General features: G+C 34.6%; 1 protein-coding gene across 2 annotated transcripts in view; it reads left to right on the forward strand.

Moving 5' to 3' along the window:
* PLXDC2 (plexin domain containing 2) overlaps positions 1–19,883 on the forward strand; it is a 474,652-nt gene that overhangs the window by 392,542 nt on the left and 62,227 nt on the right. For both annotated transcript variants that reach the window (XM_009245164.4, XM_054522029.2), the window contains exons 10-11: positions 13,077–13,137; positions 18,756–18,906. In XM_009245164.4, the coding sequence (XP_009243439.3) occupies positions 13,077–13,137; positions 18,756–18,906 (212 nt within the window). The remainder of the gene's footprint in view (positions 1–13,076; positions 13,138–18,755; positions 18,907–19,883) is intronic.

A 19,883-nucleotide genomic window follows, 5' to 3' on the forward strand; every position in this document is an offset into this window, starting at 1 on the left:
TGGGTTATAGCTGACTTTGTATTAATGAAATCATTAGCTTTTCAACTTTCCAACATCATAAAAAAATTATATCTCTGATTAGGGTTATTATGAGTCTCAACATTTCAATAATTCTGGTATAACCTGATGTGGTTGCCTTGTTTTTGTCATATAATCCAGCTGTAAGTTGATTTATCATTTTACTTTGCATTTGTATAAAGAAGACACAAGGCAGAAAGCAATTAATGATTTATTCTCCCAAGGCTTCACTTTCTTGGGTTCTTAACTTGCTTCTTCACACTGATACAGTACAATGTTGATTAGAAGTGGTGACTGGCCATTTTGTCATGTTTCTAACTCAAAGGGAAAACATTCAGTCTTTCACCATAATGTATGAGGTTAGCTGTAGATTATTCATGGATATCCTGTATTATTTATTCTGTATAGAATTTTAAAACCTCAATAGTTAAAAATCCAGTCAATAGTTAAAATAACTAAAACATAGTCAAATAATAAATCTATTTTATGAATACAAATATGGTTTAATTTAAAGAAATCTATCAATGCAATTAGTAGCACTGGTACTGAAGATCACTTGATCATCTTGACAGACGGAAAAAATATTTGATAAAATTTAACCATTTTTTTAAGTTAACATTAGCAAACTGAGACAGAGGATACTTACTACATACAATAATAAATATTATTTTACAACATAAAAATATGCCAAACACTGAAGCCCAAGAAACATTAAAGTAACAAAGAAGGCAAGGATGTGATCACCATTATTATGTAGCATAATTCTGTAATTCTAGTTACAGAAAAAAGAAACATAAGTAAGAGATAGGACTATTGGAAAGGAGAAACAAAAGTTATTATTTGTAGATAAAGGAATCAGTTACTACACAGCCGTCAATAGCGTTCTGCGTCAGAAATGACTATTTAAAAAATGCAATGATTTAAGCTTCTTAACATTAGCAAAAATGGTTACTAACAAAATTAGTAACATATGGAAATTATATAAGGAGAAGAATGAATGTGTAATGAGACACTTGACTAACACCTGAATAAACATTTAATGGATGTAAAGTTGCATTTAGTAAGATGTCAACTATTTCCACATCTATTCAATCAAATTCACAATAGCACTATTATTTGGAACATTAGAATGTGATTATAAAAATTGCAGAGAAGAATTAAATGTGTGTGACTACTCAAGGAAAAAATAAAAATGAGAACAAGGATGGAGGATTTAAACTCCTAGGTTATTATTCAACAGAGGATTCTGAGAATGTTAGTCATCTATTTGGGAAAAAAATATGTATTTTTAAATTTGGTTCTTACTTTTCACCCTATTCCAAAATAAATTTAAAAGAGTTTAGAGAAATAAACTAAGAAATGAAATAATGGGGTGGCTAGGAGAGAATCTGGCAGTTATTTCTTCAATGCTAAGGTAGGAGAGGCTTTTCTGAGCACTAAAGAAATAAAAGAAATTTTAAAAGAAAAGGTTGGAAAACTTCACTATGTAAATATACAAACTGCTGTATGACCAAAAACAAAAAAAAGAATAGAATTAAAGGGAAAATTACAGACACATGGTATATTTGACAGAGATTTAATGCTCTTAGTGTATAGAAATGTTTGCTTTAACAAAGAGAACAGCCCAATCAAAAGAAATAGGGAAAATAAATGATTGTACAATTTAAAAATGTAAAAATACAGAGAGTCAATGAACATTTAACCTCACGAGTAATATAAGAAATGTAAATTAAAACATGAAATATCATTTTAATATAAATCCAAAAAAGGTGAGGTTGTGTATTTTATAAGGGTTAAAATGACATAAGTAATCTCATATATGGGTTGAATAAATCTCCATAAAACCATGTAATGGAGTGTATGCTGTCATTAAAAATTACCTCTTAACAACAAAAACAAACATAAACAAATGGCATTGCAACAAACGAAAAAGCTTCTCCACAGCAGGGGAAACAGCAAACTGAGAAAACCTACAAAATAGAAGATATTGATAAACTATTCACCTGACAGAAGATTAATATCCAGATACAAGAAACTCAAACATCCGAATAGCAAATAACCAACAACATAATTAAAAACTAGGTAAATGACCTGAACAGATATTTCTCAAAAGATGATATACAAATGGCCAACAAATATAATTTTAAAAATACTCAACATCATTAATCATCAAGGAAATGCAAATCAAAACCACAATGAGATATCATCTCACCCCAGTTAGAGTAGCTATCATCAAAAAGATAAAAAGTAACAAATGCTGCTGACAAGGACATGGAGAAAAGGGAACTTTTATACACTGTTGGTGGGCATGTAAACTGGTACAGCCCCTATGGTGAACAGTATGGAGGTTCCTCAAAAAGCAGTAGAACTACCAGATAATCTAGCAATCCCACTACCAGACATTGATGCGAAGGAAGGGAAATCAGTATACTAAAGAGACATCTCCACTCCCATGTTTACTGCAGCACTATTCACAATAGCCAAGATATGGAATTAACCTAGCCGTCCAATAACAGATCAATGGATAAAGAAAATGTAGTGTATATATACACAATAGAATACTGTTCAGCCTTATAAAGAAGGAAATCCTGTCATTTAAAGTAACATGGATGGAACTGGAGGACATTACGTTAAGTGTTTCACTGATTTGAAGTCCAGAACAGGAAGTTTAATGCCACATATTCTCATTCATATGCAGAAGCTTTAAAAAATAAAAGGTGATTTCATGGAAATAAAATGCAGAACAGTGGATATTCCAGGCTGGGAAGAGTAGGTGAAAGAGGGAGAAAGGGAGAGATTTGTTAAAGAACATAAATTATAGCTAGATGGGAGTAAGTTCTAATGTTCTATTTTATATACGATATAATAGATCATAACAATATAAAACTATATAACAATATAACATATATAATAATATAACTATTTAACAATAACTATATTGTAATATAGTTAACAACAATATATATTTTCAAATCTTTAGAAGGAGAATATTGAATGTTCCTAACACAAAGAAATGACAAATGTTTGAGACGATGGATATGCTAATTAACCTAATCTGATCACTATACATTATATGTATTAAAACATAACTACATACCCCATTAAATATGTAAAATTGTCATATATCAATTAAAACGTTTCCTCTCAAAGGATATTTATGGACATGGGAAAATGCCTAGACTATCAACTTGGAAAAGCAAGCTATTACATGTTGTGATTCCAGTTAATTGATTAATTCATTGGTACAAGTAAATATACATTAAATAAAGATGAGGTTGAACGTAAAACTAACACCATCTTAGCATTGGGATATACCTAGTTTAATTTGTTTTTGAATTTTTTGTAAATTTCTTTCAAAATGATTATTTTTAAAACCAGCCAATGCTATTTAACATATACATATTATTTAGAGTTCAAATTATTTATTGGACAATATTTTTCAAATTGTGTGCTGCATTTCAGCATTTTCACCCAGTGGGTTACAACCAGCATTTTTTAAATGAAATATAATGACATAGAAAATATATCTGTGCTTTATGTGAATCTTTAGGAAAAAGGAACAAGAAAAAAAGGAAGCATTGCAACAAATATTTAGCTTCAATATGTACACACAGATATACATGTAAATACCCAAACACCATGTTAAATATACTTGCTACTATGGTTTATTCTAAAGAGGTTCAAAGACTCTATATTGGAGAAATTTTAATTGAAGATTTCAGAAATCTCATACTTTATGTTGCCAATGCATTTCCATCCACCTGATGCGGGTGAAACTGAAAGTCAGTGAAGAATTCAGATTTCACTATTTCCACATCTGCTGGTTTTTAAAAATGTAACAAGGGCAATAACCCAGCGGGGCTTAAACTTGTGAAATTATTGAAGCTACAATGCTCTGTAAATAAGGATTGTGTAAGTCAATACACAGCCAAACTTGCACCATTTAAAACTCCCTTAACCAGCATATTTCAATATGTTCTAGCATCACTTAAGAAGTTACACAGATAGCAGAGATAGAAATTGGATTTTACTGTGAGAATAGTATTGCAAGCAAATCAATCAAGTCTTTAGAGTCAAACACTGTAACTTTTAACTATTTTCAAATGAATGAATACTTCATTTTCTTTCCCATTCTAAGTAGTATTTTAAGAAATTTTTAAAATTTAGACATAAAATAAATACCAAAGTATCTAATAATCTAGCTAGAGTTGCTGTTTCCTAAACTGGGCTTAGTGGATTGTCCCATCGTATAACTGGCTTTGTTTTAATGCATCACAATATCAACTTGTATTTCTGTCTACCTTTTTATATATTTGTCATCCCTGTAAAGCCCTGAAAATGCACAAATAAGGACATTTTGCCAACATCATCAGTGGCTTTTAATCAGAACGATTTCTGAGAAGATTCACCTATTTCCAGATAAGGCTCAATATTGTAGCTTCACCCAGTGTCAACTCCTTCCTATCCTACAGACTCCAAAACTGAAAACAGACTAGTTATAAAGAGGTGACATTCACAGGAAGAAGGACTCCAGCATGCAAAGCCAATTGCAAAAATTATTTTCCTTGTTGGAAATTTTATCAGTGAAAGATAGGATAACAACTAAAAAGTAATGGAAATACCTTTTTTGCCTATTATTTGGAGGACAGAGAAATAAGATATGAATTTTTTTTTTTTTTTGAGACAGTCTCACTCTTTTGGCCAGGCTGGGGTGCAGTGGTATGATAACAGCTCACTGCAGCCTCAGCCTCCTACACCCAAACTCCTGCGCTCAAGAAATCTTTCCACTTCAGCCTCCCAAGTAGCTGGGACTACAGGCATGTACCACCATGCCTGCCTAATTTTTTTTTTTTTTTTTTTTTTTTTTTTTTTTTTTTGTAGAGACAGGGTTTTGCCAGGCTACTCAGGCTGGTCTTGAACTCCTGGGCTCAAGAGATCCTCTTGCCTTGACCTCCCAAAGTGCTGGGATTACAGGAATGAGCCACCGTGCCCAGCCCAATATGAATTTTTTTTTTTAAATGAGATGACAGAATTGGAAGAATAAAAGTCCCTTATGTTGTTATGCTTTGTAAATACATACATATTAGGGCTACTCTAGATTCTAGAAAACTAGAGGAAAGATTGAGCCTTTACTTTGGAAAACCTGCACCTCTGCAAGATGCCACATGTACAGATGACTACGTTCTGGAGATTAGATAAAGTGATCCCAGTTTTCCATCTGAAACCCATCTCTAAAGCAAAGTTCTTGTATTCTGCAGATAACTATTCTTATGAACATTGGATTATGATTTCGGCTACAAGTAGCATCAAGATCTTTTATCAGAAGAAAACACACTCCAACTTCTTGCATATTCTAACGATGTAAAACTTCATAAGTGATCCTACAATATTGTCTCTGTAATAGGTTATGAATAGATTCATCTATCATTCCCATAGCAGTATATAATAAATGGTTCAGGCATGAAAATTCTGAAAATTTTTAGCTCAAGATTGTTGAGTTTAGGAGAAATGTGTTTAGAAATGTACTTGTCCATTTCATGCCTGAGGCCAACTAGGAGCAAGCATGCCTGTATGGGAAATGAGATACAATTTTTTACTAATTTATTATTTGAAATAAGGATAATTATAATTAACATTTTAAATTTTCTGACCATTTTTCAGTTAAACTTTTTCAGCATTTCTAAAGAAAATTATTTTCCCTTATCTTACAGCTCCATACTACCAGTTACCTATTTTATGTCATAATAAAACATGTTATTGGCTATAATCACTGCTGTTTATCATCTCATTTAAAATACTGATGCTTCTTTTTAAAGCATCTTTCCATTTCTTTGATGCTGGAGAATCATTTTTCATGCTTTTGCATACTGTGGCAAGAAAATTTACTAAATGCACAGTTGACGTTTCCATTAAGATAACACATCCTGATAAATACCCTAAGGCTAAAAGGATCATATAAATCACAAGATAATTCGATGTAATATTTGTCTAAAAATCTTAATAATTTTACAGAGCTTTATTTTTACATATAGAACATAGTTAAGCAAACTACAGTAAATGAATTAAAAATATGACCCAGTTTCTGGTTTTATAAAGTTTGATTGGCACACAGTCACACCCAATCTGTTTACACATTTACCTGTGTCTGTTTTCAAGCTACAATGGTGAGTAGTTGGGACAGAAACGACGTAGCCCGCAAATCCTACAATATTTACTATCTGGTCCTTTATAAAAAAAGTTTGCCGGCCCCTGATCTATAAACTGATTTCTAATGGGGTCTTAAGATTCTATGTAGTTTCTTTGCTAAATTCTTCATAGATGTTTCATTTCGCTGGTGGAATGAAACATGTTCAATTGCTCAGTAAGACAAGCACTTCATTTTTGATCCTTATGTGTTGCTTATGTATCTATTTTAACATTTACTCTATTTCCTACATAGGAATATATTACCCTTGCAAAATAATTCCTATTTCTGAAATTATTTCTACAAAACTGACGTAAGTTAGAGATTTGATGAGATTTATACTTTTATCTCTTGAATTGATACATGCCACAAGCTGGGAGAATATTGCTTGTTTTCTAGGCTGCCTTATTTAATGGAATTCTCTTAGTATGTTCCCTGGGGGCTTTGAAATCAACACACCATTGAAATTGAGTGGAAATTAGTATAATTAATTTGAAGTACTGTATAGCTCTCTATTAATTTGTTTTGAAATTAGATAATGGTGAGAAGAGAATAATTAGGACATAAAAACATTAAAACCCTACTGTAGTTAGGAGTTCACATTTTGTTGAAATCAATTATGTGAGAAATATTTACAAAACCATGTAATTTCTGTTCATTTTGAATAAAGATTTGGCCCATATGTGAGAGCAACTTGGATTTTCTCTCATAATATTCTATGATATTAATTCCCAAAAATGATGATAAGGCACTTTATGTTATAAAACACATTTCACATTAATATGGTACATATAATTAACTCCTAAACATTTTCTAAATCCTGTCTATGAAGTGAAAACCTCATTTACTCATTTTTCTATGATAGTCAGATTTGGTACATGCATACCAAGTACCAAAGGTATTATTAGGTATAAAGGTATAATCAGGTATTAAACAAGCTAACACTTACTTAATCTTTACTAGACAAATAACGAACTTTTAATCCTTATATAACCTCCCCCACCTCATCTTACAGATGAGGAAACAGGCTTAGAAAGGAAAAATAAGAGTACAACGTTTCAGTTAGGAGGAATAAGTTTCTTGAGATATATTGCACAACACAGTGAGTATAGCGTATTGTATCTTTTGTATTTTTGTATATTTTTGCTGTACCTATCTATTATATATTGTATATAATGACTATATTGTATATGTAGTGTAGTGTATGTTTCAAAATTGCCTAGAGGGTAAATTTCAAATGTTCTCATTACAAAAAGATCAGTATCTGAGATGATGGCTATATTAATTAGCTTTATGTAATCGTTTCACATTGCATACATATATCATAATATCACGCTGTACCTCATAAATATATACAGTTATAATTTGTCAACATGCAATACAATCATTCAAAAAAAAGGAAAAGAAAAATAACTTGTCTAAGTTCACACACCATTTTTGTGACCAAGCCAAAATACTAACTCAAACAATTGGATTCCAAAGCCTCACTTTTAATCATGTTCTCCTGAAAGCTTTGTAAGATAAACTCAAAAGCAACCAATTGTAGTATAATAGTGGACATTTGCACTTGGTGTTGGGGGGGTCTCTGAGCAAGGGTTGCTGAATCTGCTGGGTGGAAGGAGAAGGAGCTATTTCTTGGAGGAGGTTGGGGTTGATTTGGATTGGGTTTGCCAGTTGGGTAGGCCAGCCATATGTAATAGTGTGTTCAAAGGTAGAGTCATAAAAGAACATAGCACCTTCGGGGAAGGGAAAACAATTTGCTGTGCTTAGAGCAAAAGGAGGGTATGAATGGATTGTAGAGCATGGGCTACAGGAGTGAGCAAGAGGCCTGAATATGTTGTAGAGGAGGTCAGTGTGGTAAGAATCCCCTGAAGGTGTTTATTTACAATAAAAGTTGCTGGATTCCAATTGCCAGAGAATCTTATTGAGTTAGACCTATGAATTTGCATTTGGACAGGCATCCCAGGTAATTCCAATGTGGGAGAGCATCTGTGTGAATCACCATTAAAAATGTCGGAAAACAATGTGCTGGATAGTGATATGGTTAATGTCATTGTGCTTTAAAACACACACTCACACGTTCACACATACACACACACACACACACACAGAGCAGCTCAGCAGGGACAGGAAGCTGTTCTCCAAAGTGATTTTGGTTTATTCAGAAATAATATAAAGGTGTCTTTTCCTAGTGGTTTATACAACTGTCTCTCACACACACATTCTTGTGCTTATAATTGCTTTTCGATGCTATTTAGATTACTGGCCTCTAAAAAATGCTAAAATGGTTGGATCCAGTTTTATTCATTTTTAAGGCACTATATGCTACAAAAAAGTATGAGCTTTTCAAACCAGATCTCACTTGTTTTGCCATTCTCAGTCCTTTCCATTCTAGCCCTTGGTAAATTTCAATTAATAAGAAATTATTGTCTTAAATAAATGATGAATTACTTAATTGATTTATATTTTCAGTAGAACTTAATTTCACACAACATAATTGGGGGATTAATTAATAAATCAAGTAAACTGCATTTCTGCACTTTTCCCTGGGATTAATTTAATAATTTAAAGGACTAATTATTCCAAGGTAAAATTTCAGTTGATATGCAAATTTAAGATTTGGCAACGTCTTATTAGAATATAAGGTAAAAGTTTGTACATCCCACTGGCTTTGGATACATTTGAAACAGAATAAGTGAAAACAAGCCGTGCTTTAAGAATGATCTGTTCCATTGTATTACTTATGGTTATGGTCAGGTGGCTCCCAAGAAAATGTTTTTTTTTTCTGTAGAAAATTGATACATCCCCATCTTCCAAAACAGAATGTTGGTACATTCTTCAATGTTTAAACAAACTTGAAAGGAAAATATAGGAGGGAGCACTCATCTAACTCATCTGGAATTAAATAGACTCCACACGTCAAAATCTCATTGGGTAACCAGAGACGGCCTTGACCAACTGGGGATTCTCAAATTTAGGATGCCAAATCCCACACTGATGTTTACTCCACACTTAAGCTTGTTCAACACAGATGGTAGGCATAAATAGCTTAACTTCAATGGATCATGCCCTGAGAGAATGAGAGAGATGGTCTTCTGTGTTGACAGGAGGGTTGTTTTCACATTCCACTTGAATTAAATTATGCTTGTTCATCCCATGGTGCATAATCTCTGGCAAGGATTCTTAGAAAGAGCTATCATGTGGACTCATTGCAAAACAAGTTAAAAATAATTAAAAAAAGAAAGATTGCAAAGTAATGCTTTGAGCACTGTAAGAAAATATAAGGCAAAAGTTGAACAGCTTCCATTTATTTTGAAAAATATATAGATACCTATTTAGAGTAACATATTAACATGGATTTTTATATATTATATTTAGATATATTGTATTAGTCCATTTTTCACACTTCCGATAAAGACATACCTTAGACTGGGTAATTTATAAAGAAAAAGACATTTAATGGACTCACAGTTTCCCATGGCTGGGGAGGCCTCACAATCATGGTGGAAGGCAAAAGGCATGTCTTACATGGTGCAGACAAGAGAGAATGAGAGCCAGGCCAAAGGGGAAACCCCATATAAAACCATCAGATCTTGTGAGACTTATTCACTACCATGAGAACAGTATGGGGGAAATTGCCCCCATGATTCTATGATCTCCCACTGGGTCCCTCCCACAACACAGGGAAATTATGGGAGCTAAAATTCAAGATGAGATTTGTGCGGGGACACAGCCAAATTGTATCGTGTATGTTCATATGTTAACATTCAGGGGCAATGTGTATCTTTAATTCAATGGACTGGCAAAAGTAGTTTGAATTTCTCATCTGAAAAAGATATTATGTATCAGATATAGTGGATAATATGATCAATATAAGACCCTAGCTTTCAAACATTCTCAACTAAGTTTGGTAATTAAGACATAAGTATTGGGGGAAATTCAGCCAGATATCGGGTGAAATTCACCCCGATATTTCACATAGGTTCTTTTCTATTTTCCCTAAGTGTGTCAGCCGGTCTGAGAAATAAAGGGACAGAGTACAAAAGGATAAATTTTAAAGCTGGGTGTCCGGGGGATATATCACATGTTGGCAGGTTCTGTGATGCCCCCCAAGCCGTAAAACCAGCAAGTTTTTATTAGTGATTTTCAAAAGCGGAGGGAGTGGGCGAATAGGGTGTGGGCCACAGAGCTCACGTGCTTCACAAGGTAATAGAATATCACAAGGCAAATGGAGGCAGGGCGAGATCACAGGACCACAGGACCACAGGACCGGGGTGAAATTAAAATTGCTAATGAAGTTTCAGGCACGCATTGTCATTGATAACATCTTATCAGGAAACAGGGTTTGAGAGCAGACAACTGGTCTGACCAAAATTTATTAGGTGAGAATTTCCTCATCCTAATAAGCCTGGGAGTGCTGCGGGAGACTGGAGCTTATTTCATCCCTACAGCTGCAACCGTAAAAGATGGCCACCCCTGAAGTGGCCATTTCAGAGGCCTACCCTCAGGGACACATTCTCTTTCTCAGGGATGTTCCCTGCTGAGAAAAACAATGAGAACACATGGACACAGGAAGGGGAACATCACACACCAGGGCCTGTTGTGAGGTGGGGGGAGGGGGGAGGAATAGCATTAGGAGATATACCTAATGTTAAATGATGAGTTAATGGATGCAGCACACCAACATGGCACATGTAACAAACCTGCATGTTGTGCACATGTACCCTAAAATTTAAAGTATAATAAAAAAAAGAATTCAGTGATATTTCTTTTTGATTTTGAAAGATATTTGCTTTTGAAAGAAGAGAAATATGGCTCTGTTCCACCCCGCTCACCAGCAGTCAGAGTTTAAGGTTATCTCTCTTGTTCCCTGAACATTGCTGTTATTCTGTTCTTTTTTGAAGGTGCCCAGATGTCATATTGTTCAAACACACATGCTCTACAAACAATTTGTGCAGTTAATGCAATCATCACAGAGTCCTGAGGTGGCATACATCCTCCTCAGCTTACGAAGATGACGGGATTAAGAGATTAAAGACAGGCATAGGAAATCACAAGGGTATTGATTGGGGAAGTGATAAGTGTCCATGAAATCTTCACAATTTATGTTCAGAGATTGCAGTAAAGACAGGTATAAGAAATTATAAAAGTATTAATTTGGGGAACTAATAAATGTCCATGAAATCTTCACAATCCACATTCTTCTGCCATGGCTTCAGCCAGTCCCTCTGTTCGGGGTCCCTGACTTCCCGTAACACATAAGTACATGAGATTTTACATAAAAGAGAAAAAAATTAAAGTAAGATGTATTCACAGCAATACAGTAGCCCCCTTTCTCCAAGACCTTTAGTGGATGCCTGAAATCAAGGATAATACCAAACCCTATATATACTATGTTTTCTCCTGTATATACATACCTATGATAAAGTTTAACTTACAAATTAGACACCATGGAAATTAACAACTAGTAATGAAATACAACAATTATAAGAATATAGTATAATAAAAGTTATATTAATGTGATCTTTTCCTCTCTTTCTTAAAATATCTTATTGTACTGTACTCACCTATTTTCAGACCATAGTTAACCATGGATAACTGAAACCTCCTAAAAGGAATGACTATGGTAGCAATGCTTTATCAGAATGTGCTCTGGATAGTAATTTCTGGGTCTTAGAAAATTATTGGGCTGTGTAAGAGTAGGTAGGGAAGACAGAAAATTATTCCAGTCAAGGAAGACAGTATGAGTGAACAAAGTCTGATTAACATGATGCTTGCTAAATTAGATCTTTTAGACATGACCTATCTCTAGTGCAACTGGGTGTCCCTAAGAAGATATTCGGGTTCCATGATTCACTAGAAAGACTCGTAGAACTCAGAAAAGCTGTTATACTCAAGGTTGCCACAGGAAAAAGAGATGAGTTAAAATCAGCAAAGGTGAAATGCACGTAAGGTGGAATCCAGGAGAGACCAGTACAAGTTGCCAGTTGTCTTCTCCCAGTGGAATTGCACAGATAGTACTTAATTTCCCCAGCAACAATGTGCAATAATACACAACAAGTACTGCTAATCAAGGAAGCTCACCCGAGCTTGGTCTCCAGGGTTTTTATTAAGAGTCCACTCATCAGGATTGAATGCCCTTGTGACTAATCTTATCTTCCAGTCATCAGCTCTCCCAAGGGTCAAACTGTTACAGCATGGCCCAGGGTCCCAAGTAAATGAATAATAAATCAGAGTGTCAGCATAAACTATCTGCATGGCTCAAGACCCGAGGTAGACACTCTTAATAAGCAGGATAGTCCAGGAGTTTAGAGGTTACTTCTCAAGAGCAAGTCAAGGGCCAGTCTTTTTTTTTGGAACATGCAGGGTCTGAAAACCCCACAACTGCCAAGTTAACATTTTACTGCACAAAAGAGAAAGAGTTTGTGTGATGGTGTGTCTTGAATGAATGAGTGAAATGAATGAATGAATGAACCTGAAATCACGAAATACAATATTTGCAAAAAAAGTATGTATTTATTTGTTTTAATGATGAGAAAAAAAATACAAGGTAAAAGAAAATCCACTTCATAGAATAGCAATTGGTCTTATCTTTGTGCAGGGATCTAGGTATTCCGTACAGTGCAGTTTGCTTTAACAGTGATTTGGTTGCCATGTACGATCCTAACGGTGACGCCCTAAGGAGCGACTGATTACTTAGCAACCCTCTAAATATTTCACTGCTTCTCCAGTTGCGAGTTCTATAGAGAGTTAATGTTATGCTAAACTGAAAATGTGAGAATGAACTACCTACTAATCTTTTACTTTTAATTTCTGTCCACCACCCTACACCCTATCCTTCCTTTTCTGAACTGCAATGTGGTCTTCTTTGAAGATGTTCCAGTGGATTTGATCGTCATCGGCAAGACTGGGTGGACAGTGGATGCCCTGAAGAGGTACGCATGCTTTATTGTGACAGAATCCTGGGAAAAAGCTGTCATATGTATGTGTTTTAACTGTTAATAATTTTTGTTCAAAATTCATGCCCTAAAACTTAATGAAAGGAGAAGAATCCTTCTATAAGCACAATGTCTGCACATATTAGGGGTTCAATAACAGCTGGCTATTTTTGTTAAATTAGATAACATTTTCATTACATTGTAGCAACTTGCTACAACCACTAATATATGCAGACATTGGGCTTAACTATTTATATATATTATCTCATTTCATTATCATATTCATTCTATGAAGAACAGTGCCTGCACTGTCACTACCCCCATATTACCAAGGAGAGAAAAGGGGAGGAGTGAGGGGAGCTTGTGGGGAGGGGTGAAGTGTGAGTTCTTGGAGTGTCAGGTAAGTGGCTAGGGAATAGTAGGGCCAGGATTGGAATCTCTATGAGCAAAGAGGAGTTCTTTTAAATGCTTGCTATTTCTCTAGGATGTACGAAACCATTGTTCCTCTTTGTAATTCAAACAGCAAGACCAGTGGTATTGTGGAGGGTGGAAGACTGCAGCAAATTGATGTGCTGTAATAAATGAGAAATTGTATAACATTAGTTGGCATAGAGAGATGGTATAATGTTAACTCTGAGGGAAACATGATAGAGACAAGGATGCAGTGAAGTCATGTAAGCAATTGGATACCAGAAACAATTTTAACCCGTTTAAAAGCTTTGCAGTGAATTGCATTTATATTATCATTTCAAGATCATATAAAGATATCCTATAAAGTTTATGAAGAAAAGCATTTACTTCTTCTCCCTCCATTGAGTTTTGGGGTATGAATTTTGAATTAAAACTGCTAACAATTACAAAAGTTTTTTATTTAGCAAAGCAAACCATGCCGAAATGCTGTTTTAAAAACTATTTGTTCGATGGTTACTTAGAGGCTTTTTTAAAATTCATTTTTGGGGGGCATGTTTCATAAAGATCTTGAGCAATACATTTTTAAAAACATTTTTGAACTTTAAATGCAGTATTGCCAGTGTAGCTTTAACCAACCTTTTGACATTTCATTTAGGGAATGACAGCAGTGTGTGCTCATTCATCTCACCTTGCTTATCTAATAACGTAGTTCAAAACAGTATCTATTAACAAAGCTATAGTTGTGTTTTGAGACAATCATTTCTTTCATATAATCAGTTATCTCAATATAAAATGTTGAAAATGAATATCTCCATATGTGTAAAAATTGAGAATGTAATTCAGATATATATTTTTTCTCCCAAATTTGGTTTATCTTTTCATTTTCTCTATGATTTTATTTCACTAACATTAATTATCAATTTAATCTGTCAAATGTATCAATCTTTTATTTTTATGATGAGTTTTATATGCCTGTGCATCTTGTTTTAGAAGAATTTTCCTACCAAATTTCATCTAGATGTTATTTTTGTGTATTTTTTTCTGAATGTTTTAAAGCTTTGTCTTACACATCAAATCTATTCCATTTGGAATTGGTTTTTGTGTATTATATAAGATAGAGATTCAGTTTCGTGGGGTTTTTTTTCTTGATGGATAGCCAAATTTCAAGCACCATTTGTTAACTAATCCTTTCTTTTGGCAATATCTTGCAAAGTCACCTCTTTTATGTGTATTTTCTGGCCTCTGCTCTTCTAAAGCTCTGTCAGTACTTAGATCAGTGTCCCACTGTATTAATTACTATTGTTTTATAAGAAATCTTACTATATACAGGACAAATCTCCTTACTTTTTCTTCCTCACAAGTGTTTGGGTATTTTAGGGCTTTTGTCCTTCATATAAATTTTAGACTCACTTTGTCGAGATCTGTAATCCATCAATCAATACATCTTATTAACATTTTATTGGAAATAAATTATGAATTATATCACATTTCCTAATTATAGAAGCTTTTAAAATTTACCTTTTTTACTGTTGACTTCTAGACTAATTGAGTCATCATCAGAGAACATGTTATGATCTTTAAAGTTGATTGGAAATTTTTCATGAACTAGTAAATGGGCATTTTGTACAAAGGGTCTATGTGAGCTCAAGAAAAATGTGTGTTTTCTTGTTGGTTGGGTGTCAAGCTTGATAAATGTACTCTTCAGCTATACTTCTCCACTCTCTTTATTTTCACCTTCTGACTTTGAAAGCTTCACGTTTTCATCTCTTCCTCATATTTTTAAACCTCTGTTATATGTAATCTGTTTCCTTATTACTCTGTGCTATATTTGGGGCAATTTCTTCAGATGTATTTACTGGTTTATTAATTCTCCCTTCATCTTGTTTAATATTCTATGTAATCTACTCACTGAAGTAGAAATTCCAACACATTTTTCATATCTAAAATTTAAATTTGACACTTATTACATCTGCCAAGCATTTTATAGTTTCATGTGAACCGTTCATTTCTCAATTTTATCTTTTATGATTTTAAATATTCCGTGTATAATTTTTGTATATTCCATATTGGATGATCCCATTATCTAAAGTTTTGGTGATCTAAATAGTGTGGTCATTGTTTTTGCTGAGTCTTTGTCAGACAGCTATTTTTTTTTCTTTTTTAGTGTATATTTGTCTGATCCTATTCTAAGACCTAAATGGTGATGTTTTCCACCAAAGAGGATTTGATGATGGGATCCTCAGGATTTTCAGGCTACCATAAGTCTCTGCCCTAATGTGAGGAGGAGAAGTTCAGATTTTTCTCCCCTGTCTGCTGCTGCTGCAAGGCTTGTTCTCTTTAGAGCGATATTGATTTTGGATTTTTTTCCTCAGGAAAAATTCTGCTTTTTTAACTTCCCTTAATGTATACAGCTCCTACTGTCTTTATAGCACATAGCTTTTGCTTTGTTTTATTTTTTGAGTGGGGAGGGGAATAAACAATGGAAAGTCACCATTGGGATATTCTTTACCTCCTGCAAATCCTAAGGCTTTAAAATTCAAGTTTTATTCAGAATCTATTTGTTTTGTAACAGGAGGGCTATTTAGTTTCTTAGTCTGCCGTTACTGCCAAAGGCAATCTGAGTCTAGGATTTTACCTTAAACGTAGGGTGTTTACTGAACATTAGATCCTGTTTATGGAATACTAGGTCCTGTTCATTGACAATAGAAACACAAAGAGAGAATAATATATGGCAAGTTCCGTTCTATACTCCTTGAGTTTGAGATGTGTGTGACATTCACATGCATACACCTGGTCAACAGATGACTTTTTGGGCCTGAAATCCAAAAGAGGAATGTGGACTAGAAATATAGATTTATGAATAATCAACATAAAGATGTTCATTGCAGTCATGGGTATAGAAGAGATTGCAAAAGATAATGCATAGAATGAAGTGACAGAGCAAGAATGATCCATAAGAACCACCCCAACACTTAAGGAATTGACATAAATAAAAGGAAATCGAGATGGAGTTGTGAGGGAGGTGTCAGAACATTGAGGAGAGGGTATGTCACAGAAACCAAGACAGGGGAGTGGACATCTGCACCATAGGCTGATGAGGTGTCAGTAGGACACCATGGAAGATGTTGGATATTTAGCTAAGGAGACATTTAGAAACATTGGTACGAGAAATTTCAACTCAGTTGGATTAGGTAAGAGCAAGATTGTCATAAAAGGGAAAGCTGGGAGTCTGAGAAGACCAAGGCAGACTGATCTCTCTGGAAATATGACTGTGTATGGATGGAGGGAAAGCAGTATAATGTCAGGATGCATTGGGGAGAAGAGGGAGGACTGGGTTTGCAAAATAAGATTAGCCATGCTTGTGTACCTTTAAGTGCTGTTGGTAAGAAGCCAGCAGAGAATTAGAGGTGGCAAATATTGTAGAGAAAGGATTATGATCACATAAGCAAATCCACAATACCTGTGAAGGTGGGCTGAGTTGAGCTAGGACATAGGTTGAAAGAATGGCTATAAGGAAAGGTCCCCATCCATTATCACAGAAGGAAAGAATAGGTCAGCCCAGAGTCAACTAAGTATGCTGATTCACTAAGAAATTTAAAGAAATCTTGCTGATCATGCCTCTTTATCAAGGAAATGGAAGGTGAACCCAAGGAGTAAAACTGGGAGAATCATGATGGGATTGCAGTTTTAGGTAAAGTGGAGAAAGCTTGAAATTCATACTGAGCATAATGGGAGAGGTGATTAGCAAGACACAGCAATGCTGCCAAGTGGTATGCACGGCCCTGCTAAGGATGCAGGAGATGTTTGTGGAGCCCCTAAGGTGAGTCTATGTGATTATTCTCCAGCTGTGCCTGGCTTTGGAGCAGGCAGGGAAAAGGCAGATCTTTTCTTTAAAGGTGTTGTAGAAAAAAAAAATAGAGCAAGATGCTTGAAGCTATTCAAATGAGAGGTTGAAGTAATGCGGGAAAAAGAAACTAAACAACAAAATCATTTTGCTAGGCTTTCTAAGTAGTCAAAGAATCAGAAGAATTGGAGTTCACGGGTACAGGGATAGATGGAAAAAGGATAACTGAGCTTATGATTTCAGATCTAAAACATTTTCCACTATAGATATAGTCCAGGGTGTGATGACAACTAAAGTGGTATCTGAAAGGAAATAATTAGATTAATGAGGCTCAGAGGCTCAGGAACTGGAATTTGGGGAATTAAATGAGACCCTAGTATGTTTAGACTTGAAGTGGAGAATAAACCTGTTTCATATCCTATTAATGAAAAGGAGGCTGTCTCAGGAAGTCTTCATTAACAAGGGGAAAGGTGCCTAGCGCTCCACTAATGATGAGAGAAGTTTAAGAATGATATTTATTTAACAATAATTTTAAAATGTGGGATGAGAACCACTCATGTCCAGAATAGTTATTTTCTACTCAAGGCCCACCCGAGAGAGGCAGTCCACTGAGGCACAAAAGGTGGATAGAAACACCAACTTCTAAGCTATAAAAGTTTGGATGTTGGAGGTTGTTACCAGTGAAGTTTGTAGGAGTTATTTTCACAAATTAAAAATAAAAAATTCAGTATGTCCCATTTCCTGATGTTTTCAATATAGCTCTGCTAGGAGGAAGATAGGCTGAGTGATTACATGAGTTCTGTTCAATCCTTTGCTTATGTGGTTTTGAATATTTCATAAAGGAAAACAAAACTTTAGACATTCATTCAACTTGTGACAGATGATTTTTGAAACAATGAAGTAGTATGGGGAAGTTAGCAAATATTTCGGATTTAGCATTTTCAGTTTGATACGAAAGGAATGCACTTTTTCTCCACAAACCTGAGTATGTTTTAAACCTTATCTTTATGCACGTTTTTCTTCTAGTATAAATTTTCCCTTTTGACAGTGTGTCTTTTATAAATATACCAATGTAAAATTTAGGGCAAGATAAACAGTAATATGAAAGCTTAACAGCAGTAAATGATGAAACCTAAATATCTAAAAAGGGAAATGCCTTGTTCCGTGCATCTTTTTCTCTTTCCTATTTTCTAAACTTCATAAGTTAGCAAAATCATTAAAATAGTCTTGTGCAAAAGTAATTTATTCCTTGTCTTGATGTGAGAGGCTTTTGTGCTTTACAGCCCAGCTTCTTTGATGTAAGTTCTAAAAATAGATTTGTGATCACTTCATTTGTTTTCCTTTTCATTTCTCTTACTAGTCAAAAGAGAAGATGTGTGAGAATACAGAACGAGTGGAAACTTCTTCTCGAACCACCACAACCATAGGAGCGACAACCACCCAGTTCAGGGTCCTAACTACCACCAGAAGAGCAGTGACTTCTCAGTTTCCCACCAGCCTCCCTACAGAAGGTACCCAAGAGATAATTTGCTTTTTTTTTCCCCCCCTGAAGGAAGGAAAAATTACTGTGTTGACATGTACTGGAATAGCTCCTACTCTCTAGATCTCTCTAAAGTTATTCTTTGGCAAACCGGATTTCTAAGGGATTTCCAAAGGGGAAAAAGAAAAAATTATTATGAACTAAAAGTAAATGCTGGGATTCTTTTAATGCACTGTGCCTTTTTTTAAGACATAGCTTTTACCATTGATTCTGCCTTCTTGTCCTCTCCTTCCTAGAAAAGAAGTACAGATTTCTTCCTATGTGGCTAAATTTTGTAGTAAGCAAATCCAGCTTCACAATCACAGGCTAGAAAGGCAAAATACATATAAAATGTCCATTGATTCTGGATTCTGAACAATAGATAATTCTATTCATATACAATTCTAATGTTTTCCAGAATGCAGTCAATAAAATATGTTGGTCTATAACCTATACAGAAACACTGTATGTGTCATAGAAATTGTCCTTGAAAACAACTATTTCCTCTTCTAGGGAAGGCAGAAATACTAGAGAGTGTTAATGCTTGGGCACAGCTCAGGAGGAAGAAAGTGTATTACCCAACATATGATAATTTTCTATTCTGAATGATACCACCAGGAGGGAGTGGGCAGAAACATAAGACTGGCCACAAATCAGGTTTAAGGGGGATAAATAGGTCTTACTTGTTTATTGTTATAAGCCTCGCTTTCTTTGGCTTGAATAAAAAATTAAATTAAATATGGAACTTTTTCTTTTAATTGGAGTTTAATTTGATATTATAAGGTGAACTGGAATAAAGTGGGGTGGAGGGCAGCTGCTAAGTGCATTTTACTGCTTTTAAAAGCAACATTATCTTTTAATCCATATTATTTTGGATTATTATATTAAAACCCATGAAAATATTCCTATAATTTAAACCCTACCCTTTAAAGTGAAATATAACCAGTAAAATAAAAAAGCATATCCTAC

This window comes from Pongo abelii, chromosome 8, assembly GCF_028885655.2.
Source record: "Pongo abelii isolate AG06213 chromosome 8, NHGRI_mPonAbe1-v2.0_pri, whole genome shotgun sequence".
Taxonomy (NCBI): Eukaryota; Metazoa; Chordata; class Mammalia; order Primates; family Hominidae; genus Pongo; species Pongo abelii.